Source organism: Polypterus senegalus, chromosome 15 (genome assembly GCF_016835505.1).
Source record: "Polypterus senegalus isolate Bchr_013 chromosome 15, ASM1683550v1, whole genome shotgun sequence".
NCBI classification, from domain to species: domain Eukaryota; kingdom Metazoa; phylum Chordata; class Cladistia; order Polypteriformes; family Polypteridae; genus Polypterus; species Polypterus senegalus.
Genome location: NC_053168.1, coordinates 29822083 through 29848409, shown reverse-complemented (window position 1 = coordinate 29848409; position 26327 = coordinate 29822083). Strand labels below are relative to the sequence as shown.

The 26327-nt window shown below is 35.9% G+C and overlaps 1 protein-coding gene across 12 annotated transcripts in view; it reads left to right on the top strand.

The window, feature by feature from the left end:
- The first annotated feature begins 6371 nt into the window (after positions 1-6371).
- LOC120515784 (focal adhesion kinase 1) overlaps positions 6372-26327 on the top strand; it is a 191645-nt gene continuing 171689 nt past the window's right edge. For 6 of the 12 annotated variants that reach the window (XM_039737092.1, XM_039737090.1, XM_039737088.1 and 3 more), the window contains exons 1-2: positions 6374-6684; positions 24586-24812. In XM_039737092.1, coding sequence (XP_039593026.1) covers positions 6606-6684; positions 24586-24812 — 306 coding nt within the window. In that variant the 5' untranslated portion in view covers positions 6374-6605. Of the gene's footprint in view, positions 6685-24585; positions 24813-26327 lie in introns of all 12 variants that reach the window. The other 6 variants (XM_039737087.1, XM_039737094.1, XM_039737086.1 and 3 more) reach the window with 2 other exon arrangements.

Sequence of the window (26327 nt, the reverse complement as noted above, 5' to 3'; positions counted from 1 at the left end):
TTACTATTGCTCATTTTGGTCATTCTAATTTAAATTTCTAAATTTACACACATTTTGAAATGAGCACTTTATATTTTTAATTTTTATACATCTATACCTATCCCTTTTGATTTGTATTTATCTGTATTACTGCATGAAAACTACAGTTACAATCAAATACAATGGACTGTTTTCTCAAAGTACCATTTTGACAGCTGATACCAGTACAGTATTTCATTAACACTGCCTGAAGATACCAAATACTAATAAAAGCTTTTTTTTTAATAATCCATAGTGAATAAAACTTTTTTAAAGGAAGATTATCCATTTATTTTTATTTACTTTAAAATTTACAGTAACACTCCTAAGTGTTCTAATATTTAGCCAAAACTGGGTACAGTTTATTTCAAAAAATTCAATGGAAACATATTTTCTTGTGTAGAATTTGTAAGAACCGAGTTAAAATGCACTTCAACAAGTAATTTAGACTGAAACAGTTTTCTAACAAAGGGTAATATGTTTCACTCCAAAATACCTTGATAATCTTCAGGTTTAATTGTGCCCTACACAAATTCAAGTCAACCAGAGCCAGAGTTACCACAGCAGCCCCATAACACTTAATAAGCATCATCCATGTTTCAGAGTAGAAATGGTATGTGTTTCTTCATAAGCATTGTTTTATCTTCTGTGAACACTCAGCTGCTGTGACTTACCCAGAAGCTCTATTTTAATTTCATCTGTCTAAAGGACATTTTCCTAGAAGGGCTATGGATTGTCAACATGCATTTTAGCAAACTCCAGTCAGTTTTTTCTTTCTTCTGTCTGTTTTTCAGAAGTGAGTTCACACTAAATCTTCTTTTTTGTATGAAATAGAAGGGCAGTACTAATCAAGTGCAGTGTTTAATGCTATTTATTTTATATATTTTAAGCCTAATTTTCCCCAACTCCCAAGGCTTGTTTTTGAAATAAAAGCACAAATATCAATAGAAAACTGAACTGCTGGTTTTCAGAAAGTAACATGTTTCCGATGTACCTTGTTTGGAACTAGCAGGGACACCAACTAAATTTCAAAAGAAAACGTAGACTATGGTGTTACCTTATACAAATAGAGAATCTGTGTTAAGTTTGGACTATCACACATAAACACCTGTTTAGTTTTTTGTATACTGGAAGATTGTCTGAAAAAGAATACTTTGGTAATTGGGCTTAGATGTTTTTTTGTCTTAATCTCCTGGAGTCCTTCCATTTTCCTGACTGCTTTAATATGGCCATCCTTGTAAAAATGTACACAACAGCTTGCATTTTTATATGATCATGTTTGTCCTAGATTTTCCTTGACCATTGCCAGAGTAATTTGTTATTAGTTTACTTTCATCATTGTTAGTAATAAAGCACAAAAGCAGGTCTTCAATTGCACATTATGCTTTTTTTTTTTTTTTCCTTTCATGAGAAAGTGTTTGGCTCCAGATCTGTGTGACTATTCTCATAGGTTACAAGCAGAGTGATGAAATGTGTAGTTAGATGGCAGTTAAATGTTTTTCAGTAAATTATGCTTTTAGTTAAAAGCACAGAAAAGGTTTTCTTTTAAAACTTGGTGGGGGGGAGTTAATAAAAATATAGCTTTCTTGGTCATTGGTCTATTACTATGATAGACTTAATGTCTCCATATAGTTTTTAACTTGCCAATGGGCAATTGTTATTGAACTTTGCATTGCCTTAATCAGTGTGTCTCGTTCATGTATTGGTGATCATACTGTCTCCATTAAGAATGTGTAGACAAGTCCCACCAGCCCTCATCTGCATCACTGGCTAGCTGTTGTCTTTTAAAGATCAGCAGCATTTATACCGTGGAATCTGAGGTGCTGAAGAACCTAAAATCACATGCCAAATTCTTCATTGAAGGGTTCATTTAGAAATACTGAAAGACTGATATTGTCATAGCCTCATTATTTTTTGGTTGAAAACTGTTTTAGACTAAATTATTTAGCTTTTTTGTCAAATACCAGTTACTTAAAGATGAGTTCAGATTTCCTCTTACTTCTTATGGTGTTGACCCACTGCATTTGCTAGTATGGAGTACAAATTAATTTGAATAATTTTTAAACAAGTATTATTGCATCTGTCAAACAGACATTTTGACACGAAACTGAATCGTAGCCCTTGGAGGTCTTAGGTTTAATCAGATCAGTATTTTACCTTTGCCCTCAGGCAGTCATGTATCATTTGAATATTCAAAGCAACTGAAACAGCTAAATTATGTGTCATTTGTAGTTTATTAGTAAGTGTATACAGTTTAGTACTACCTGGTAAAGTACATTTTAAGTTGTCTTTAGGGACACAAATAAGCAGTGCCTTGCTGTACACCCTTGTACATCCCACATAAATTTGACTTTGAATGCAACAGCTTGAGTATAAAGTTTTCGTGCTATTCCTAGTGACTGGCGTAGCAGCTTATTACTCATAATGAAGCAAACACCGAAGTGGAAGTTGTGTTTTCAGAACTGAGTGAGTCAGGCAAAATCAAAGGAATTTGGGTGTTGAACTGCAAGTCTTCCACTAGTTTAATTTGAAATGCAACTTGTTTATGAAGGTAATGTCTTTTTAGTGGTTTATTTTTGTAATTTATATCTAATAACCAAAATGTACATCATGTGTGGTAATTTCTGAGAGAATAGCTATAATCAGCTAGTCTTTCTTTTTATTAAGAAAAAAGTCAGCTTCTATGTGCTTAATTCTACCTGTAATTCTGTATGTCTATTGCAGCTTAAATCTTAACATCATCAAATAATGGGCTGTTTATGGGCACTAAGAGAGAGAAATGCACTATGATATAAAATCAGTAAAGACCTGGCTTTCTTTGGAATTCAAGGCATTGATGGAAATATCTGACTAGATCAGATAACATTTGCTTTGAGCACAAATTTGTTGCTGCTGCCTGTTGTTGTTGCCTGGGGAGAGGGCTAACTCTTTGTACTGCATTGACGTGAGCCAGTCTTTAAGTAAATTGCTCTAGCAATAGTGCATGTCTGGCTCTGTCTATATTGATATGTGCATAATTTCTCCTTACTATTAAAATGATGAATAAAATGATTATTTTTGTAGAAAGCCAAGGCATTATGTGGATCCATGGTCTGCATAAGGATCTTGCTTGACAGTAACTTTAAAACCATTACTGATTTATAATGATTAAGATACTAATTTATTTTGTGTTGGTTTGTGTTTTAGTCATGAAATGTGGGTTATTTCTGTTTGCTTTACTGGTGTCAGGTTGAAATATCTCATTGTCTTTGTAACATACAGCAGTAAAGCAACTAAATATTTGAATTCTGTAAAAATTGGGGGGGGCGGTTGGGGGGAGATTTGGGTGTCTGAACGCATAGTAAAGAGATGCGATAGGTTCAGCTGCTGTCTTGCTGCTGCTTCTGGCGAGCTGTGTGTTCTGCTTGTAGCACTTTGTGTCAATCATTTAAAAGCCTGTACAGCAGCTGTCAATTTGCCACTTTGCGTCTTTGCCACTAGTGCTCTGAATGGGAGGGTGGGGTGTTTTGAGGGTTGAACACGCTAAGGAGATGCGTTTGTATCATCTGCTGGCTTGCTGCAGATGCTGCTGGCGAACTGTGTATTCTGCTTGTCATTGTTTTAAGAGCTGGGAGTGTGTCTGCCAAAAGCATTCCAACAACTGCTAGGTTAGATGTCTGTGAACTTGTTTTAAATTGTTTATAAGTAGGGCGTGATGTGCAAAAGTCACCGTCTCAGGGGTTTGCTTCCTAAGGTTGTAATGTCTACAACTTTGTGTCTCTCCCGCTCGCGTTGTGAAGGTGTTGAATGCTCGTTAGGGAGAAATGGAATGAGAAATGGATGGATCAGCTACTGGCTTTGTGCTGCTTCTCCAAGGTGCTTGTTCTGCTTGTCGCTCTGCACGTCGATCATTTAAAAGTCTGTACAGCATCTGTCCTTCTGTCTCACTGCCATGTCTTGCATGACGTTAAAATGTCTCTCGCGGGACGTCAGATTGTTTTCTGAGAAGATCACGTCTCGTCTCCTTTGTCTCCCTGCCAAGATTTTTTTTTTATATAATAGAGAGATGTTACTCATATCCTTAGCCCAACATCCACATATCATATGTGTTTACAGAGTGTGTTTTAATAAGTTTACACAGCCAACACATGATGAAGCAGTTATGGATCCTGGTGGCAACCCCAGGCGGACATGATGTCCAGTTTCAGTAATGACCATATACAGTGGTACCTTGGTGTACGTCCGCTTTTGAATAAGTCCAACTTGGTATACATCCTATTTGAACGTGAAAAATGTTGCTTAGTATACGTCCTTTGTTTGGAATACAACTCGCGTGCTAGAACACCATGCAGCACCCTTATTTACCTCTCTCGAGACAAAGACACGATTGCCCACGAGTGTCAGTACGCCAGTTGCTAGCATTCAGTGAACAACTCGCGCACTACCCTTGTTTACCTCTCTCAAGACAAAACCAACTTCTGGCCGCGAGCATCAGTACGCTAGTTGCTAGCATTCAGTGAACAACCCGCATGCTACCCTTGTATACCTCTCTCGAGACAAAGCCACGACTGCCCACGAGCGTCAGTACGCGCTATAACGCTCTGTGAATTTTCACGTGATTTTGTGTGTGTTTTTTTTTTTTTTTTTGTAAATTTAAATTGATTGTTGGAAACTATGAAGGTGGCATGCATATCTGGGACTTGGCTGCTGCATACCATATGCCGAGAACGACAGTGTCTACAATTGTGAAAAACAAAGACGTTATTAAAAAGTAAAGTGAGGTTAAATTTTCATTTATTTCATCTAATGGCTTTTGTATTTATGTATTTTAGTATTAAGCAGTGTTTAAATTATTTTATACAACTCCATCAATGTATAATATGCCAATAACAATAGGATTTTTTTTCCATGGGAAGGGATTAATCATTTTCCCTTTATTTCTTATGGGAAAAATTTGTTTGGTATACGTTCTGTTTGGTACAAGTCAAAGGATCTGGAATGGATTAAGGACGTATACCGAGGTACCACTGTATCTGCTTTAGCCAGGTGTTGTGCATCCCCTTGGCCTGATTCGGCTGCTTGGGTCCTCAACAATGAGGATCTTGTGAACTGGATCACCCTGAGGGAATCGTGCCACATGGCTGTACTGCCGTAACTGACGCTTCCTCACAATGCAGCTAATGTGCTTCATTTAGGATTCTGTGAGCAACTGCTCCTTCAACACAGAGTCACACCAGTGGTACCCAAGGATACTCCGAAGAGACACAGTACCAAAGGAGTCCAGTCTTTGTCTTGGGTAACTGCATACTCCTCGCTCATTCTCTCATGTGCCCTGATCGGGGCTAAGCATTAACCTGGTACTGAAATTGGTTTGGTGTCTTATATAGGATTTGTTATCTTTTTTTCTGAATGCGTTTTAATAATTCAAAGCTAATATGGATACAGTAAATTATTTGGTGGAATACGTCGTGTTACTTTTGCCTTGAAACAAATGCCAAGTGTGGGTGTATTGTCAATTGGACTGGCATCCTGTCCAGGGCTGGTTTCTTCTTTGCTGGGATAAGCCCTGTTTCCTAGGAGACTGAAGTAGATTAAGCTGTTTTGACAGATTAATACACAGAAAGAGCAGTGATTATTGTTCCTGGTGTACTTTTTCTGATCCTAAAAATCCTATAAATTATTTTTACTTTAAAATATTTTTGTCTACCCTTGAATGTATCAAAGATGATACAGTAAAGATCATTCCATAGTTGCAGTTACTATTCTGTTGTCATTATACTACAGTAATTAACAGTTTAAAATTTCACAGATTTTTGAAGCTAATAATAAAAATATCCCCTGAAATGAAATTTGAATTTTACTAAGAATAGGTCATTTTTGTATAGTTTTTATTTTTAAACTTTTAAACACCTACATTCTTCTAGCATAAACTGTCCATCAGTTTGCTTTAGTTTCTGAAATTCTGTAATGTTTTCTCTTTATCTTTGTTTTAGCACATTAGGCATTACTTTGCTTGTTTTGGCTAAAAGTTTTTTATTAACTGTAAAACATTTAAAAAATGTATATGTTTGGTAGATAGGTTGCTAGAGTGTCTATTGTGAGTTGGCTCTGCTAATTATTATAATGAATAAACATACAGTAGGAAACTTAATCTGACCTGTGCTGCCAAGGTTGGTTGCAAAGTAAGAGTCAATCCCATAGTTTTACGTGTTTTGTTTACTTTATCTAAAGAGCATAGTGCCTCCTTGCCTGCAGGTCTGTATTTGTATGCGTGTGGGGAGGGGAATTTCTTGTGTGTGAGCTCTTAGTTGCCTTCCCTGTTATTAAGAGTTTTGCAATCCTCTGTGGCTCATTCCCTCACCAGGAAGGTGAATGCAGAGAAGTGAGAAAGCTAGGTGAACCAAGAATGAAAGACGACTGATACAGGCAGTTTGAAGTGATTCACCAGACTGTTTGTGGCAGCAGGGAATGTTGTGATATTCAGGATATGACGTGAATGAAAGCGAGAGAAGAACTAGAAGATATTTAATTCACAAATGGCAAAGTCACGAAGGAATGTGGTTGCTTTTGTACACTTTAGATTGTGTGTTGTAAGAACTATTTAACTCATGCTTTTCTCGGAGAATTGTACTCTGTCCTCAAGAGATTCAACTGTACCATGTACTTGTTGGCCATTTCTTCATAAAGGTAAGAGTAACAGTTAAGGTATAAAGATGAAAGAAACAAAGTGGGTCAATTTTACGGAGAAATTCCTAGCTAATGTGAAAATTATGCTGACCTGATTACATTGTTGTTCAACTGCAAAAGGCTTTTAGATATAGCAAGTTAAAAAGTAATACATATTGTTTTGTATTTCATTAGGCATGATCAATGTTTAATGGCTGTAATAGAGTTATTTTATGGATTTGGATTAATTTTATATTATACTGCTCCATTTTTCTCTGCCTTAAAATACATCAGTTAAAGTGACTTAAGGCATAAAACCTATAACACAAGGGGGGGAATGGATCATTCCACAGGTACGTCTCTCTTATTTAGATTAATGTGTAATACATAATCAGGAGTCTGGTCACACCCTGCTAAACTGATCTTTTTCTTGCCATGGCTTGAACATGACCAAGGCTAACTTAAAAGTGTGTGACATGTTGTTTTTTGTCCCAGTTGGTCTGTTTATGGAAACTTTGACTTTTCCATACTGTACATAGTGTGGAATAAAATATTAATTGCTTAATCACCCCCCATCATTTCTCATTCTCAGATGTATTTGTCTTTTATAGAAAATTGAGTTTAATATACTCTTTAACATGTCATGTATTATACCAAGTATGTTACCATCCTACATATAGAGATAAATTATCCAACATAAGAGACTGCAAATTTGAAAAATGTATTTTATTTGTATTTTTTAATGTTGTTAGGTAATTTGAGTGTATCTAATTATGCAAGGCTAAGTTAATGGGTATTTGCACGAAAAAAAGTTAAATGTTCATTGGCTGTCCATTATGGCGAGAAGGGCATCTTTTTTTAAATTATTAAAGATACAGCAGTAACCACAGTTACTCTTAAACTAAAAACAGCAAAAGGGTCGGTATATGGTTTAGCTCCCGTTTGCCCTAAATTTGAATAATTTTTTTTTTTTTTAGAAAAATTGATGGGTATTTGGATTAACAAAGAAGCAAAATGGCTTGAATAGATTTGTTTAGAATACTTGCCTCTTAATTCTTGACCTTTGAAAATCAGATGCACCAAATTGCATACCTTCAGTTTAATTTCAGGGCAGTACTTTTACCTCAGATAACTTCAAATTAGTCCTTACATTTTATCTGTTTAAATCCTTCTCATTTTTAGGCTAGCACCATAAACTCAGTTTTGGGAATAGTAATTTTTTATTACAAACAAATCATACTCGGCTGTGAATTGTTTCTGCTCATTTCAGTCAAAGAGAACACCATTGTCAACAGAGAGTTGGAACCAGCCCTTATATTTCCAGGCTTAACCTTGGCTACACCTTGATATTAACTGTAGTTAGTAACAAGGCACAGCCTTGGACAGTAGAGCATCCATATTAAATAAACATAACTTAGTGTAATTTATGGTAGTTCAACTATACCTCTGCAAATAAAGGGGCTAAATAGCTTGAAACCACATATTTTCTAAGCACCTTTCTCAAGATATTGTGGCTTTTTTCCCTTTTCCACACAACCCTCCTAAACAGGAATGAAAAGTTCTCACGACACTTCAAAAATTTTCAAAACCTTTTCCAAGGGGAATGACTTAGTCCACTTCATTCCAGTGTTTTGGTTTACACTTTCACAGAAGGCTATGGTCATAGTCAAAGTGAACTTTGTCATCTCAACCATATACGAGTATACAGATAGACGAAATTGCGAAGCTCAGGGTCCACAGTGTAACAACATGATGTGCAAATAATAAATTAAAAATAGAATTAAAATTTAAAAATTAAAAAATTAAAACACAAACAAGGCAAGACATTGTGCAAAGATTAGACAAAGAAGTAGAAGCAATATTGATGTGTAAGATATGTAATATAATAAATAAATAATAGATATAGATAATACAGAAATTATCAGCGTATGGTAATAGTTGTTTAAGACGTGTGTAAACAATGACAGGTCAGAATGTTTCACAGCAGAAGGATATCAAGAGTGTCAAAATACTTAAAGGTCAGTATGAGATTTTCAGTTCTTTTCTACATGCACACTCATCTTTGCAGGACAGTGGTTTTCATGTATAAAAGTTCTGTTTTTAAAGGTGGTTGAGGCTGTGTGGAAGGTCCCAGGGGGCAGCCTGGTATGTTAAGGAGTCTAACAGCTTGGGGGTAAAAACTCTCCTGCAGCCTGGCAGATTTGGCTTTGATGCTGCAATATCTTCTATTGGATGGCAGAATTGTGAAAAGTCCATGTGAGGGGTGTAAGGGGTCCTGCACAATGCTGCAGGCCTTGTGGACACTGCGTTTGTAAAATATGTCCTGTAGTGAAGGGAGAGGCACCCCAATAATGTTCTCTGCTGTCTTCACTATCCTTTGCAGGCGCTTGCGGTCAGATATGTTGCAGCTTCCATACCAGACAGTGATGTAGCTGGTCAGGACACTCTCCATGGTGCCTCTGTAGAACATGGTGAGGATGGAACAGGGAAGATGTGCTCGCTTCAGCCGTCTCAAGAAGTGTAGTCTCTGCTCGACTTTCTTGATTAGTGATGAGGTGTTATGTGTCCACGTAAGTTCCTCAGTTATGTGCACACCGAGGAACTTGGTATTCCTAACAATCTCCACATCTAAACCGTTGATGCTGAGTGGGATGTGGGCAGGACATGATTTTCTGAAGTCCACGATTATCTCTTTTGTCTTGTCGACATTGAGAGATAGATTGTTGTCTTCACACCATGCGGACAGCCGTTTCACCTCATCTCTGTATGCTCTTTCATCATCCCTGCTTATCAGTCCCAGCACCGTCGTATCATCCGCAAACTTGATGATGTGGCTGGTGTTGTGTGTGACTGTGCAGTCGTGAGTCAGCAGGTTGAACAGTAGTGGACTAAGCACACAGCCCTGTGGTGCTCCAGTGCTCAGTGTGATGATGCTGGAAGTGTTGTGGCCCATCCAAACTGACTGGGACCTCTCTGTCAAGAAGTCCAGTATCCAATTGTAGAGGGTGCTGTTCAGGCCCAACCTGTGCAGTTTTACAACCAGCTTTGGAGGGATGATTGTGTTGAAGGCAGAGCTAAAGTCTATGAATAGCATCCTGACATATGTGTCTTTTTTATCTAGATGTGTCAGGGAGAGGTGAAGGGCAGAGCATATGGCATCCTCAGTTGACCTGTTTGAGCGGTATGCAAACTGAAGAGGGTCAAGGGAGTCCGGGAGATTAGTCTTTGTTTGACATGATTAACCTTTCACAGCACTTCATTATGATTGGTGTGAGTGCAACTGGTCGGTAATCATTCAGGCATGCCACTGATGACTTCTTCGGCACTGGTATGATGGTGGTCGACTTGAAGCATGCTGGGACTGACAACTGGCTCAGAGATGTGTTGAAGATGTCTGTGAGGACATCAGCCAGTTGACTGGCACATTCTTTGAGCACAAGACCAGGTATGTTGTCAGGTCCTGCAGACTTGCGTGGATTGACTCTGGGTAGACCTCCTTATATCTGTTATGGAGAGACAGAGTGCTTGGTCAGTGGAGGGAGGTGTTGCTTTTCTCGCAAGCTCTTTGTTCTGCGCCTCAAATCGTGCAAAGAAGTTGTTCAGCTCATCTGGAAGGAAGGCATCACCATCACTGCTGTGTGGGTTGGGCTTGTAGTTTGTAATTGTCTGAATGCCCTGCCACATACGACGTGTGTCTCTGGTGCTGCTGAATTGTTTGTTGATCTTCTGCTTAGCTCTCCTTATAGAGCAAGACAGGTTGGCTCTGGTCATCCTGAGGGTGGCCTTGTCTCCAGTTCTGAAGGCTGCATTTCTGATCTTGAGCAGCTTGTGCACTTCTCTTGTCATCCAGGGCTTTTGGTTGGCTCTTGTGGTAACATCCTTGGTAACAGTAACATCCTCTATGCATTTGGAGATGTAGCCAGTCACAGAGTCTGTGTACTCCTCCAGATTGATGTGAGTCTCTTGTCATTTTTTCTAAAAGTATGAAATGCCACTGTGTTCCATTAGTCTCAAAGCACTATACCTGGGTTCTGTACAACATTAAAAAGGAAGTGTTAGCCAAAGCATCTCTAAGTAGTTTTCAGCATTTCTTGTGCGATCTTATTCGGTCTTTGAAGAGAGTTTCTCTAAAAGTTTTTAAAGTTGTCCCTTCCACTTATTGACAGTATTGATAGTTAAGGTCAATTTATCCCCATGCTTGTAAGAACAGGCTGGGTAGCAACCTAACTGCCTTTTGTGAGTTGTCCAGTGGATTACCAGAATCTTTTAATGCCATCCAAAAAATCATTTTTTTATTGCCTTGCCATACCCTACCCACACACCGCCTTTGGCTTTAGCCACTTCTGACCCTGCTGCCTTTTTTTGCCTGCCAGTATCTCCGAGTTAGATCTAGTGGTGCTGCTCCTGCTAACACTGTATTTAAGGGTCCTTTCTTCATCTTGACACCTTACCTTACCATTGGTGCCATTGAGTTGGTGATATGATTGCTGATATGACACACACGAACAACTTGATCCTTTCTGCCACTACTCCGTCTCCCTCACCTCTCCGTTGTTGCATAAAGTGCTCTTTGTGAGATGAGAGCTGAAGTGTTGTGTCTGTATCCATTAGGAATACCCTCAATACCTGTTAGGGGATTCCTGATCAGTTAAATGAATGCTCCATCTTTTTCAGTCAGCTTACCAGCAGGTAGTTTTCACCTAATGGCTCAATATGAGTATTAACTGGAGTTGCACATCTACAAGTGGATCATTAAACTTTGCCTCAAGGTACCTTTATGAGCATCCCTGTATTCATAAATGATGTTTGTTACGAAGAAACCTTGACTTAGCTCAGAAGTTCAATAACAATACACTGCTTTTATTTAGAATAGGTATGTCCTCCCAGCGATTCCCATCTAAATATTGCCGTTATTTCTTACATTAATGCTGAAATCCCCTTGAAGGCTATATGTAGCACAGTTTCAAGCACCAAATCCAAGGTCTTTAAAAATGGCTAAATACTGTGCACACACACAAACAATAGTCAGAGTTTACCACTGTTTAACTTGAATTTCCATTGAGGTAACCCCCTTTTATGCTGGAACAAACTTCAACTGCATAGCATCCAGTTAGTGGTTATTTAGTACCCCAAAAGCTGCCTGGGACAGCTCCCGAGTGGGAAATGGACTGTTCATAGATGCAATTCAGAATAAGCGTCTGCATGAGTTCTGGCTCATCTGTCAGAAAAGTTGTATTCCACATCCCAGGAGTTGGTTTTCATCATCAGGGTCAAGATCTGTGCCATTCTAACCTGTTGTCCCACCGGCATTTCAATTGACCCTCATCTTTCAGGTGGTGGGACCACATGGGTTCCCCTTGCAACTCTTTCAAATTGAGCCCAACCATGCTGTATAGGTTTTCTTTGGCCAATTAGTTGCTTGCCTGTAAATAACTACTTCCAGCCCCACCTTTGAGAGCTTGTCCTGGTATTCCTGTCCAGGACTTCAATTTTTCTTAACTCTGAATGTAGAGAATATCATTTAATGGAGTTTTTGTTTTTCTGACTCCTCCCCTTAAACTAATTTTCCCTGGATAACCATCTCATGCTTCACCAGACAACATAGCACTAAGTATCTCCCATACATATTCCCACCTTTTTCCCATGGCCACAGGTATATTTTCTTTCTTTCTTTTTTTTTGTTTTTAAAGAGATAACTGCTGGTTTCTTTTAAATTCTGGCAAACATGACCATTAAGTTAAATTTAACAATTTAAGGGGCTAACTTTAGGTCTTGATTTTGGCAAATGAAAACTGTGGTTTTGGCCTCTTCAGTACAGAATTTACAAAACAATGAGCATGATAACAGTGTAATAAGAACAATCCCACCACATACCAGCTTGCATTCTAATTAGATTTCACTAGTTATCTGAGTGTGTAGTTTTTTTCTTTATAAGCAGAGACCTCAATAACGACTGTGTCATATGAACGTTCTGTCCAATTTTCAAATGTGAGCAACAGTCATCCCTTTTTGCATGTATTTCAGTGACATCAGTGGTGTGTAGTTTGCCAGATGCAAGTGTATACAGACCACATGAAACATTAATGCCACAAGTGGCACATTCAAATATTATTTGTTTTCCAAGTAAAACATTCTCTGGGTGACCCGTCTGGTTGTGAAAGCTAGCCCCAAAAAAGTAATTGACTAGTTAAACAAGTGGTTGGTGTTGGGACTAGTTATTTAAGAGGCTCTGAATCTGATAACAGAAAATTTAATATCAGGAACCTTATAGTTTATAGTACCCACAGCACTCCCTCAGGAAAATCTGGATGAAACAAGCAGGTAAAAAAACTGTATTCATATTATAGAAGTTAAAAACCAAAATCTATTATTTTCTTGTGGTGAAGTATTTTTTGATCATTTCAGTGTGTGGTTCCTTTTTATAGATATGTACTGAAGTTATTTTTAGCGCTTGAGTACCCTAAAGGACAAACAACAAGTACTAGAGTGCTCATGGGGGAGTTTGGACAAAGTCGCAAAGAGAACAGAGGGATTTTATAACACAGTTGAAAAGGTTACATATATAAAGTGTGTTCTACATACTTTTTTTTAACATTTTCTGTGTTCATTTATTTCTTTTGTTATAGAAACAGTGAAACTCGGTGTACACATTATAATTTGAGATAAAAGTAAAACTACTTTTGAACTGTTGGGCTACTTAACATTCAGTTGGGCGGGCTAACTCAAAATTCGGTAAACCATGGAAACTGCATTTATACTACATGCAATTATTCAAAACGTGTCCACGTATTTTGGAGATAGGCAAGTGTGCATTTCATTGACAATTAATCCAACAGCTGAGAAAATGTGTTCCAAATGTTTCCATGCCTCACTGTTTCTTTAAGGTTATTGTCACCACTTACAAAGCTAGTGTATATGTGACTATGTCGCAGCTGGTCTGGGAAGTTAGAACTTACTACCCACCTCCAAATATTTTACCTAATCTGAATAATTAGGTACATACAACCCTTAGCCAATTTAAGTGCATTGTGATTGCCCATTTAAAAATTATATTGTGATAAGACATGATGTTGTACGCAAAACGCTATATTCAGTTGTGTGTTTGTTCAGTGTGTATTTAAAGGGATTCAAATTTCAGTGTACAAATATCCTAATAATTCTGCTTTCACTGTTGAATGTTCAGGTGCATGTTTGGTTACTCCAGTGCTTCAATACTCATTCCTCTATTCCTTTTTGTATTTTTTTTTTTTTTTAATAAAGGTTGTAAAGTTATTATTTGCTGAGATCATTACTTTGTATATACTTTTGACTGTCCAAATTGAGAAGTTTCTAGGCATGACATGTTATTATTGTAATAATGTGATAATTGTGAACCCAAGCAAAACCTTTTTATTCTATATTATATATATTTTGGAAAGCCCCAAGTTGCTGTGATTTAGCTTTTGCTTACAGTTGTGCATGAAAGTTTGTGAACCCTTTAGAATTTTCTTTATTTCTGCATAAATATGACCTAAAACATCATCAGATTTTCACTCAAGTCCTAAATATAGATACAGAGGAACCAGTTAAACAAATGAGACAAAAATATTATACTTGGTCATTATTTATTGAGGAAAATAAGCGAATATTACATATTTGTGAGTGGCAAATGTATGTGAACCTCTAGGATTAGCAGTTAGTTTAAAGGTGAAATTAGAGTCTGGTGATTTCAATCAATTGGATGACAATCAGTTGAGTGGGCACCCTGTGTTATTTAAAGAACAGGGACCAATCAAAGTTTGCTCTTCACAACATATGTTTGTGGAAGTGTATCATGGCATGAACAAAGGAGATTCCTGAGGACCTCAGACAAAGAGTTGTTAATGCTCATCAGGCTGGAAAAGGTTACAAAACCATCCCTAAGGAGTTTGAACTCCACCAATCCACAGTCAGACAGATTGTGTACAAATGGAGGAAATTCAAGACCATTGTTACCCTCCCCAGGAGTGGTCGACCAACAAAGATCACTCCAAGTTCAAGGCGTGTAATAGTCGGCGAGGTCACAAAGGTAACTTCTAAGCAACTGAAGGCCTCTCTCAAAATGGCTAATGTTCATGTTCATGAGTCCACCATCAGGAGAACACTGAACAACAATGGTGTGCATGGCAGGGTTGCAAGGAGAAAGCCACTGCTCTCCAAAAAACACATTGCTGCTCGTCTGCAGTTTGCTAAAGATCACGTGGACAAACCAGGAGGCTATTGGAAGATTGTTTCGTGGACGGATGAGACCAAAATAGAACTTTAAATGAAATGGTTTAAATGAAAAGCGTTATGTTTGGGGAAAGGAATACACTGCATTCCAGCATAAGAACTTTATCCCATCTGTGAAACATGGTGGTGGTAGTATCATGGTTTGGGCCTGTTTTGCTGCATCTGATGGAACAATGAATTTTGAGTTATATCAGAGAATTCTAAAGTAAAATGTCAGGACATCTGTCCATGAACTGAATCTCAAGAGAAGGTGGGTCATGCAGTAAGACAATGACCCTAAGTACACAAGTCGTTCTAGCAAAGAATGGTTAAAGAAGAATAAAGTTAATGTTTTGGAATGGCCAAGTCAAAATCCTGACCGTAATCCAATCGAAATGTTGTGGAAAAACCTGAAGCGAGCAGTTAATGTGAGGAAACCCACCAACATCCCAGAGTTGCAGCTGTTCTGTACAGAGGAATGGGCTAAATTTCCTCCAAGCTGTTGTGCAGGAATGGTCAAAAGTTACTGGAAACGTTTATAGTCATGGCCGAAATTATCGGCACCCCTGGAATTTTCCCTGAAAATGCACCATTTCTCCCAGAAAATTGTTGCAATTACACATGTTTTGGTATACACATGTTTATTTCCTTTATGTGCAACACAAAAAAACAAATCTGACATCATGTTACACAGAACTCCAAAAAGGGGCCGGACAAAATTATTGGCACCTTTTCAAAATTGTGGGTAAATCGTTTTTGTTTCAAGCATATGATGCTCGTTTGAACTCACCTGTGGCAAGAAACAGGTGTTGGCAATATAGCAATCACACCTGAAGCCAGTTAAAATGGAGAAAAGTTGACTCAACCTTTCTGTTGCGTGTCTGAGTGTGCCACACTAAGCATGGAGAACAGAAAGAAGAGCATAGAATTGTCTGAGGACTTGAGAACAAAAATTGTGGAAAATATCAACAATCTCAAGGCTACAAGTCCATCTCCAGAGATCTTCATGTTCCTCTGTCCACTGTGCACAACATAATCAAGAAGTTCACAACACATAGCACTGTATCTTATCTCCCTGGACGTGGACGGAAGAGAAAAATTGATAAAAGAATGCAATGAAGGATAGTCCGAATGATGGATAAACAGCCCCAATCAACTTCAAAACATATTCAAGCTGTTCTGCAGACTCAGGGTGCAACAGTGTCAGCTTGAACTATCTGTTGATATCTGAACGAAATGAAACGCTATGGCAGGAGAGCCAGGAGGACCCCACTGCTGACAGAGAAACATAAAAAAGCCACACTGGAGTTTGCCAAAATGTAATTGAGGAAGCCAAAATCCTTTTGGGCGAGTGTCTTGTGGACAGATGTTTACAGAAAACGGAATGAGGCCTATGAAGAAAAGAACACAGTACCTACAGCCAAACATGGTGGAGGTTCTAAGATGTTTTGGGAGTGTTTTGCTGTCTATGGCACTGGATCCCTTGACTGTGTGCAAGGCATCATGAAATCTGAAGACTACCAAAAGATATTGGGGCGCAATGTAGGGTCCAGTGTCACAAAGCTGTGTCTGCATCAGAGGTCATGGGTGTTCCAGCAGGACAATGACCCCAAACATATATCTAAAAGCACCCAGAAATGGTTGAAGACAATTGCTGGAGAGTTCTGAAGTGGCCAGCAATGAGTCTGGATCTAAATCCGATTGAACACTTATGGAGAGATCTCAAAATTGCTGTTGGGAGAAGGTGCCCTTCAAATCTGAGAGACCTTGAGCAGTTTGCAAAAGAAGAGTGGTAGGAAATTCCAGTTGAGAGGTGTAACAAGCTTGTTGATGTTTATAGGAAGTGCTTGATTTCAGTTATTTTTTCCAAAGGCAGTGCAACGAAATGTTAAGTTGAGGGTGCCAATAATTTTGTCCAGCCCGGTTTTTGAGTTTGGTGTGAAATGTCAGATTTGGCTTTTTTTCTTTTCTTTTTTTGTCTCATTTGTTGAACTGGTTTCTCTTTATCTACTTTTAGGACTTGAGTGAAAATCTGATGATGTTTTAGGTCATATTTATGCAGAAATATAGAAAATTCTAAAGGGTTCACAAACTTTCAAGCACAACTGTATACTTAATAGTATATGCATAAATTAGTTATTTCAAATACTAATGTACAATCAAATCTTTACATACCTGTGTACAGTAATGAGGCTAAATCAGAAGCAGACACACCACCTTATTTACAAGTAGGATACAGAGGTAGAACCAGAGTGCTGTATCACAAAAAACACATTCGTATGAGATGTACATTTAAGTAAGACAGTGAGGAATAGGCCACATGGAATATCACTCTGTACCGATTAGATATTCATAGCAGGAGAGGCACGCGCCTCTCTGATTTTCATGTCACTACATGCCATGGTGAATGAGATGGATTTAGAACACAGAGAAAAGTGTTCTGCATACAACTTCTTTTTCTCCTTTTATCATCGTTGTGTTGCTTATGGATATTTTCAGGCAAATAAGGCCAGTTAGGATGGGATGAGCAAAGATATACTTTTGGTTGCATCAGTTTGTGCCCAAGGAAAATTGGATATTAAGTAAAAATTGGCCTTCAAACACTCTTTGGCGAAGAGACAGTTTAGTTTATAGATTTTAACATAAAATATACTGTAGACTGATTAGAGCACAAAGCTTAATATATTTAAATGTTGCTGCAATGTTAACATTTTGAAGGTTTTGTGTGATGTGTCTTGTATTATATTGGCATAGTGTTTTAGCATTATGTTTTATTTATTGATGGTTTTTAAGGATTTTTGCTCCAAATCAGTAAGACAAAGCACATCATATTATTCACTTCTGTTTAGACATCCCCCTCTTCTGCCTCTATAAGTAGAACTGAAGGACATAGATTTAATAATAAGTAATCGCAATGACTTATCCAAAAGATTAGAAATGAATGGTTCAGTATGGTCAGTGAATTGACACTGATAAAAATTTGTATTCTTTTTTTTCAACTTATAGGAAAATAGGATATTATTTTCCCATTGTGTTGTTGTTAGATGAGTCTTCCAGCTGAGAAAGATGAAACAATGTTCTAGCAGTATAGTATAATTTGTTCATTACACATTCATTCAGTCGTTAGTGGATTACGGATAATTGGGAACCAAAGCACAACATTTTTATTCAAATAAGGTCTGAACCCGGTATATATCCAAAATAAGTGGCTCAGTGAAACAGGTGCCTGATTATGTTGCCCTATTCCAGTATTGTCTTAGAATATCAGGAGGTGTACACTTTTAAAAGCACCTTGATAGTTTATGGATATTACCTCAATCATGTAGGTGGAAAGTATATTTTTGAAATAATGCAAAGTTTAGAAGTTGGGCAAATTTCTTTTAGCAAAGTCTCAAAACTACAGTAGTGTTTAAATAGATAAATAAATAAAATTCAATGCAAGCTTATTTTTGAGGCACAGTTGTTGATCAGACACAAATATATGTTTATTCATCCATCCATTATCCAACCCGCTATATCCTAATTACAGGGTCATGGGGGTCTGCTGGAGCCAATCCCAGCCAACACAGGGTGCAAGGCAGGAAACAAACCCTGTCTCTTGTGCTAAATCAATTATGTTTAGTTTGCAGAGCCAGTCTTTCTTTGTACTGCTTAGAAGCGGAGGATGTGTTTATTGTCTTTTTTATTTGACTATTTTTACATTAAATACATTGTAGGTGGGTTCCGGGATACAGCATTCTCATGTTGAGACAGTTCTACAAATGCAAATGAGCACATGAAGCTACAAACATTATCTTTTTTAACTGAATTTAAATTAATTTTTATCAAGCATCTTACGTTTATTTAAGATGACTGTTTAGCTGGAGTAATAGAACCTATTTGTAATTTTCAGCCCCCTAAGTACTTGTCCTAGTCTAGCCATCTCTGGGAGTACTGTTGCTGGCTGGGGTAAGTGACATGTCTCTACTAAGGGATCAATCATTAGTTACCAGTGGCTTTTTGTGTCGCCATTATGCCTTTTCCAACTCTGTAAAGTACTGTGTCATCAAAAACTATAGAATGTTTTAAGTATATGGTCCATATACTATATGATGCATTATTCATTTAAGATTCAATGATATGGGTTATGTAATTAAAAATACGGTAATATTGATTCATTATTTTATTAATGTTTAAAATGTTTTTCAGCTAAATAATAGTTATTCATATTTGCCAACATTTATGTTAAACATTTTATGTGCAAGTTCTGACAAGTTCCAACATTCTGACATACAAAGTGGGTTACAAACGTTGGTGCAAACTAAACTTGTCTTAACCTTGGGGGTCACCTGTTTGTACTCTTTCAGTTATTAATTAAATATTTACCCATGAGTTCTTGTAGATTTTATAAAACCATTTTTAGCAAAAATTGATGAGGGTAAATTTAATAAAGCAATAACCTGCTAATAAATCCATCACCAATTGCAAGTGAATTAATTAGTGCTTCATACTCTACATTTCAGCATATGTTGCACTTGCTATAATTTATAAACCACTTAACATGCACAAGTACCGGTCCTGGTACATAACGACGATTGGACGACGTCACAATCATGTCACAGCCATGTGTGCATGCCCCTCTGTCATGCACCTCGACATACTACACATCAAATGAAAATTCAGAGTCTCGTCTTTCCGATGATATAAACCATTTTGACACACAACACCCACAGCACTGACACTAAATCCTTTTTTACAGAGAAGTAAATACTTTTAAGAGCTGACTTTTCCTACCTTTGACTACCTTTGAAGGCTCTCTGCAAGTAAAACATCAATATTTCCGAGCAATATTGATCTCATTCTGTCCGTAAGGCTCCAGGGAATATAATCCAGTAAAACGATTAGGTCCAAAACACACGATAGATCCTCAAAGGAACAAAAACTCCAGAAGACGTTTCTTAACTTGAGACTAGCTCCGACATTTTTTTTCATTTCTATTGGTCATATCAGACGTAATTTGTTTCTGTCGGCAATAACCATGCTAAAGCATGTTACACGGAAGTGTTAGCTACAGATAAATGTAAATACACTCTCGATTAAGTAATAGAAGAATGTACGCGGCGTGACAGTGATCAATCGGATCAGGAGACGTCTAATGGCAGAGAGCGACATGTGACACGCCCTTGTGCTTTCTGCCTGCTAGGGATTGCTACAATCAGTGGCACATGGAAAAACGCTGAGCTGTGTTGTAACAGTTTGTAAAAAAAATAGTTTGTGTGCATTTTATTAAAAGTAAAAAATAAAATATATATATATATATATATTTTTTTTTTGGCCCATAAGACTTGTTATGACTATTTTTATATTGAAATGTGTATTTTTTGTTGTTTTTATTATGGAATATGAATTTCCATAACTAATAGAGTGACACTATATGTAGATATAGATTCCTTTAGGTGTAAGCTTTCAGTAGAGCCCTCATTGATATATGTGGGTTGAAGCATTCAAAAGTTATTACACTTTTTCCATACGTTCCAAAGTGTGGATAATGGATAAACCATAGGTCCCTCTAAAAAGCACCTGGACATGCCCACATAAAAACTGGTATAAAAATGTAATTTTTACAGGTATTCTTTTCAAATTTGAAATGTGAGTAGTCAACAAATTATTCTGTTGGTACATAGTGTGTTTCTGTCCCCACCAACCTACTGCAGCTATAGAGGCCTTTATTTTCACAAAAAAACTTAGGCGAGAACAAAAAAATTCATTTTTTCTGTGAGTTCTAATGTGCATAACTTACACACCTACAGTGATTCTGACTACTAAGGGTGAAACTAGAGAATGTTACCTTTACAAAGAGACCAAACGTGTTTATACTCCAGATAGTTCAATAACAGCAATGATTCTAATTTGGAGAGGTCAAATTACAAGCGATTTAGCAAAAATGACCCCGCTTGATAAGGGGTTGCTATAAGGTAACTGGTTTGTATCAACTGCAGAATCCCTTTACCTAGCTCATGGCAGTTATTCCTAAGAGTCATGATGTGCTATATCACTGATACACTATGCTTTATGATTCCACAGTGCATTCAGTACTACATCCAAGATTAGGGATTCTTGCTTTGTACAACTTGCATGTATAAGCTTATAGTGGTGAGTGCTATTTGATAATTGACTCATAGCTATTCTCCTGTTCACTTTAGTAATGGTTTAATGTCTAGGTTTGTGATAATTTGCCTCTTGGTTATCAATTTCTGTCAATTCTAGTTTCAACATCATTTATGGTTTCTCTGATTTTTGGCATTGACCCTCACTACACACTTGAACTTATGCACATCTCCTACCTTAGCAGTTGTACGAAATTCAGAAGGCCTGCTGGAAATAAAGACATTGGACATTGTCCGAGCTGCAGTTATTCAGATTATCTTGGATAAAGCAACTGGCATAACACTTTGGCACATCTGGCATAAGCCTTAATTGAAATAAAATACTTGTTCAACTGATCATTTCTACAACACTGGTTTTTCTTTAATATTGTACTGCTTCCTGAAAGAAGGCTATATCTGAGATGAATTAGCTAAGACTTAACAGTTTTTCTTTTTAAACCATGATTGAGTTTCTTAATATTCATCATAATAATGTTTAAGGTTTTGCACTTAATGTTTGTTTGAAACACACATATTTGTTATCCTTTTTAATTGGTCTTGAGTTGCCCATCAGAAAATCTATTTTGCCCATCTTGCGTTTACCTGTTGAAAATGTTCTTGTTCTGAACCCTGCAACCAGTAATAGCTTGAAATAATTAGGTGATTAAAAAAAGGTAAACATAACTATTTCCCCTGATATTTGCCCTGTCTTGCTAGTGAATGAAAACTAAGACGTTGTGTAAAGGGAAATGTTAACTTAATGGCTAATTGGGTGCTAAAGAATGTAGGTTGAATGTGAAGTTTAATGTGCTAGTGGTAGCAGAATGCAAAAGTTTCATGTGTACCTGTATAACATTGAGTTGTAGAGACAGTGGACAAAAATAAGAGCATATTGGCATTATGAAATGATACGGATAAAAGGTTTTTAGCAATAGTGTAATAAATGGAGATAGAGTAGGTAGGTACATATAGTCAATAAATGGTAGATTTAAACATTTTTATTTCAAATTTTTTCATATTTTTTACATTAAAATTTTGCTTTTTGATGTCATTCATTTTAATTATTTTAATAACATTTTAAATGTTTTGATGTAATTGTTTTTTGTAGTCTTTATGTTGACTTGAATAATATTAACTAAGACTGAACAGTTTTAGGTTGGTATACATACACATGTATGTATATCAGTTTTGAAATGAAGCAATTATATTAGTGATGTAATGTTTTCTGTAAAATTAAAAAATAAACTTGTTTGTTTAATTTATGGAATTTAACATATATTTTGACAGTGACATCTAATCAAGTTACTTTAGTTATATAATGATGTGCATTGACATCCCATGTATCAAATAAAAAAAAAAACATGAGGTCTATGTTAGTTACTTAGATTTCCACCCATCTTCGACAGGTAGCACAGCCAGTACTATAATACAGTACTCGAAACCATTCATGTATACAGTAATACCTGAGCATTGGCTAAAGAAAAATAAAAAACTAGTAATAATTTGTTGGAAGCATGCAATGCAATTGGAGTGCTGTTAGTAATACAAATCATATTATTAGATATAATATTGCCAGATTTTGGTGAAGAAATCAGTTTGATTTTAAAGAAATGTTCCTATTTTCTAGTTTATACCCTGTTAGTTTTTTTTTTTTTTATTATTTCTGCTAAGCTTTATTTTCAAAACTCAAGTTTTTCTGTCCCTGCCTGGTTAGCAATTTCTTATATAGTGACTGTCATTTATCTCTTTTTTCCATTATTCCCAAGTTCTTTATTACAGGTTTTTAACATTCTATTTAGTGATTGACTGTCTTCATTTTATGTTACTTACAATAGCTCAAATCCTGGAGATTTCACTTAATCTCCTCCTTAAATTGCTGAAGGTACCCATTGATCAAGTCTTTACAATTTGTCTTTTTTTTTTTGGTAGAGCATTGTGTAATTTTGTAGTCAAGGGGGTGTGATTATAAGGAAATAATTGTTGTTCTTGAAGAGTGTAGCAGTGAAGCAGAGCTTGTCTTGAGGTAGGGTATAAGATATATTGCTTGGGCCTCTCTTTCTGTTACATCGTTCTATTCATTAAGGATAGCGTCTACTCCCTTGGGGTCTACTACCATGTGTATTGTATTCAACCGGACAGAACTGGTTATGTCAATTTTGACACTTAAAAGGCCCTAGAAGCCTAGAAGAATTTAAATGAGAGGTATTTAACTGAAATAAGATGACATTAATAAATACGTTGATGCCCTTTGGGAAGGTTGCCCCAAGCAACCATCCCTGGCATTGAGATTTAACCAATGTTTGCTTTAATGATCTTTTTATTTGTACAAAGATCTGGGGCTGTAAGTGAAAATTGTAAGTTGAAATACTGATCTAAGCATAAAGTCCAGAGCACTTGTCTCTTTCAAATGTTTTTCAAACTATTTTATATGTTTAAAAACATTTTTGATTGTTGTAACTAGCGAGTTAATTTGGCAACAATTACACACTAATACCCCTATTGCCTTTTTGGGAAAGTGAGGGAGTCTTCATCTTGGGGGTTGTGAAGAGCATAAAAACCTCTTATTTTCCATGTTTCTCAGCTATGGGAATTTTCTTGTGTGATAGGTTTAACATTGAATAAATAAACAAAATAGGGAAGGTGCATTAAAAACCATAGATGAAATAGCGTTAACTTAATTAGAAATACATATGTATGTATGTATATATGTATGTGTGTGTGTGTATATATGTGTATATATATGTGTATGTATATGTGTATGTATATGTATATGTATATATATATATATATATATATATATATATATATATATATGTGTATATATATATATATATATATGTATATATATATATATGTGTATATATATATATATATATATATATGTGTATATATATATATATATATATATATGATATGTATATATATATATATATATATATATATATATATGTATGTATATATATATATATATATATATATATATATATATATATATATATATATATATATATATATATATATATATGTATATATATATATATATATATATATATATATATATATATATGTGTGTATATATATATATATATATATATATATGTGTATATATATATATATATATATATATATATATATATATATATATATATATATATATATATATATATATATATGTATATATATATATATATATATATATATATATATATATATATATATATATATATATATATATATATATATATATATATATATATATATATATATATATGTATATATATATATATATATATATATATATATATATATATATATATATATATATATATATATATATATATATATATATATATATGTATATATATATATATATATATATATATATATGACAGTCATATTGTGGAAGGTGGGTTTTGGGAAAAGTATATATATATACCATATATATATATGGAAACTTGTATATTTCACTTGTGGAAGGTGGGTTTTGGGAAAAAGTATGAACCATTTATTTGGAAACTTGTAATTTCAATAAACACTTAACTACACAATTTGTTTATCTATTTTGCAGAATATGACAGACACTTAGCACCCAGGAAAGGAATGGCAGCTGCTTACCTCGATCCCAACCTGAACCATACCCTTGGCTCAGGAGCCAAATCACGTCTAAGCATGGGTATGGAACGTTCTCCTGGAACCCTGGATCGAGTTCTCAAGGTGTTTCACTATTTTGAGAATAGCAAGGAGACAAGCACCTGGGCAAGCAACATCCGCTATGGCGAAGGAACAGATGTCAGAGTGAGTTTACATTTGCTTAGTCTATAACTAGGTCTTATATTATGTTTCCCTAGCGTGAACACTTAACAAATGTAGAAATCATATTGTAAACAATTAACAAAAATGCAGATATTGTTTAGGATATCCACATGCTTGTAGACGATGTATAGTACAGTGGCTAAGTATTATCCTAAATAGAGTATTGAGTGTTCATACCCAGAATCTAACTAACTGTGACCTGCACTTCATCTACTTGTGTTGGAAATTGTTAAAAATATACAATATGTAACACGTTTTTGTTATCCAGGTCATTTGAATCTCCTTAAGTAAAGGTGTGTATCTAATAATATTAAAATAACAATTTATTAAAGACTGGTCAAATATTAATTTATTTTCACTTTAGCATCATTAAACAATAAAAATTTAACTTTACAGTCTGATTTCTATTTCAAAAATAAGTAGGTGAAATTATTTAGAAACTGAGTTTCAGCAGCCAGTCAAAAATAGTATACAGAATTGCTGACAATTTGAATTTAATTTTAATTATTTTCCATTTATTGTTCAAGCATGCACAATACTGTTAGGGATTTTCTTTATTCTTGGATTAACTTAATAACTCTGCTTTTCTCTTGGATATAACATCTGCTTTAGCAGATCACATAGTTATCAGCCTGTCTAGACTTATTTCATATTATTTATGGTAGAGATTGTGAGAGTCAATATTCAGTTGTGAGTTACAAAAAAATTGGGGAAAAAAATATTTGGTCTGACATTACATTTTAAGTGATTCTTCTTAATCAGAAGCTTAGTGTATGATGTCTAGTGCCTGTTATAACAGTTTACTTATTGATGTACAGTTCAACTCATCTGAAGTAGAGTCAAGCTAATCTACTTCTGGCTTTCCCATATGTAGTTTTAGAAGTGTATTACTTTGTATGTCTAAAAAATGTATAAAGTGTAGGTTTTCCAGGAAAACATAATCTGATTAATAGAATAATTAAGGCGAAGGTTAAAGTTGTTAAGACCAACCAACAATGAGGCATGGAGCTGAGACACGGGCAATGAAGGGAGCACAGGAGTAGTCAGATGTGGCAGAAATGTGAAGGTTGAGTTGGATGTGGGGAGATACAAAAAGGAACAGAATAAGAAATGGAACAATCAGAGATACAACAAAGTGGGAGAAGTATCTAAGAAAGTAGCAAGAAAGTATGTTCAAGTGGTATGAACGTGTAATGACAAAAGACGATCAATATGTGGGCACAAGAGTGATGGGAATGGAAATACAGAAGAAGAGAAAGTGAGGTTGACCAAAGTGGTGGCGGATAGATAAAGTAAAATGAGATCTGAAGAAAAAGGATGTAACTGGGAAAGAGATGCAGGACTGAGTTGTTTGGAGAAGGTTAATCAAACACATCAACCCCACATAGAAGTTGGAAAAAATGAAGAAGAAACATTCAGCAGTAGAATCATTTCATTGAATGAATGGCAACAGTTCAATTAATTGACAAATGTCAGATGTATAAACACAAGCAGAGC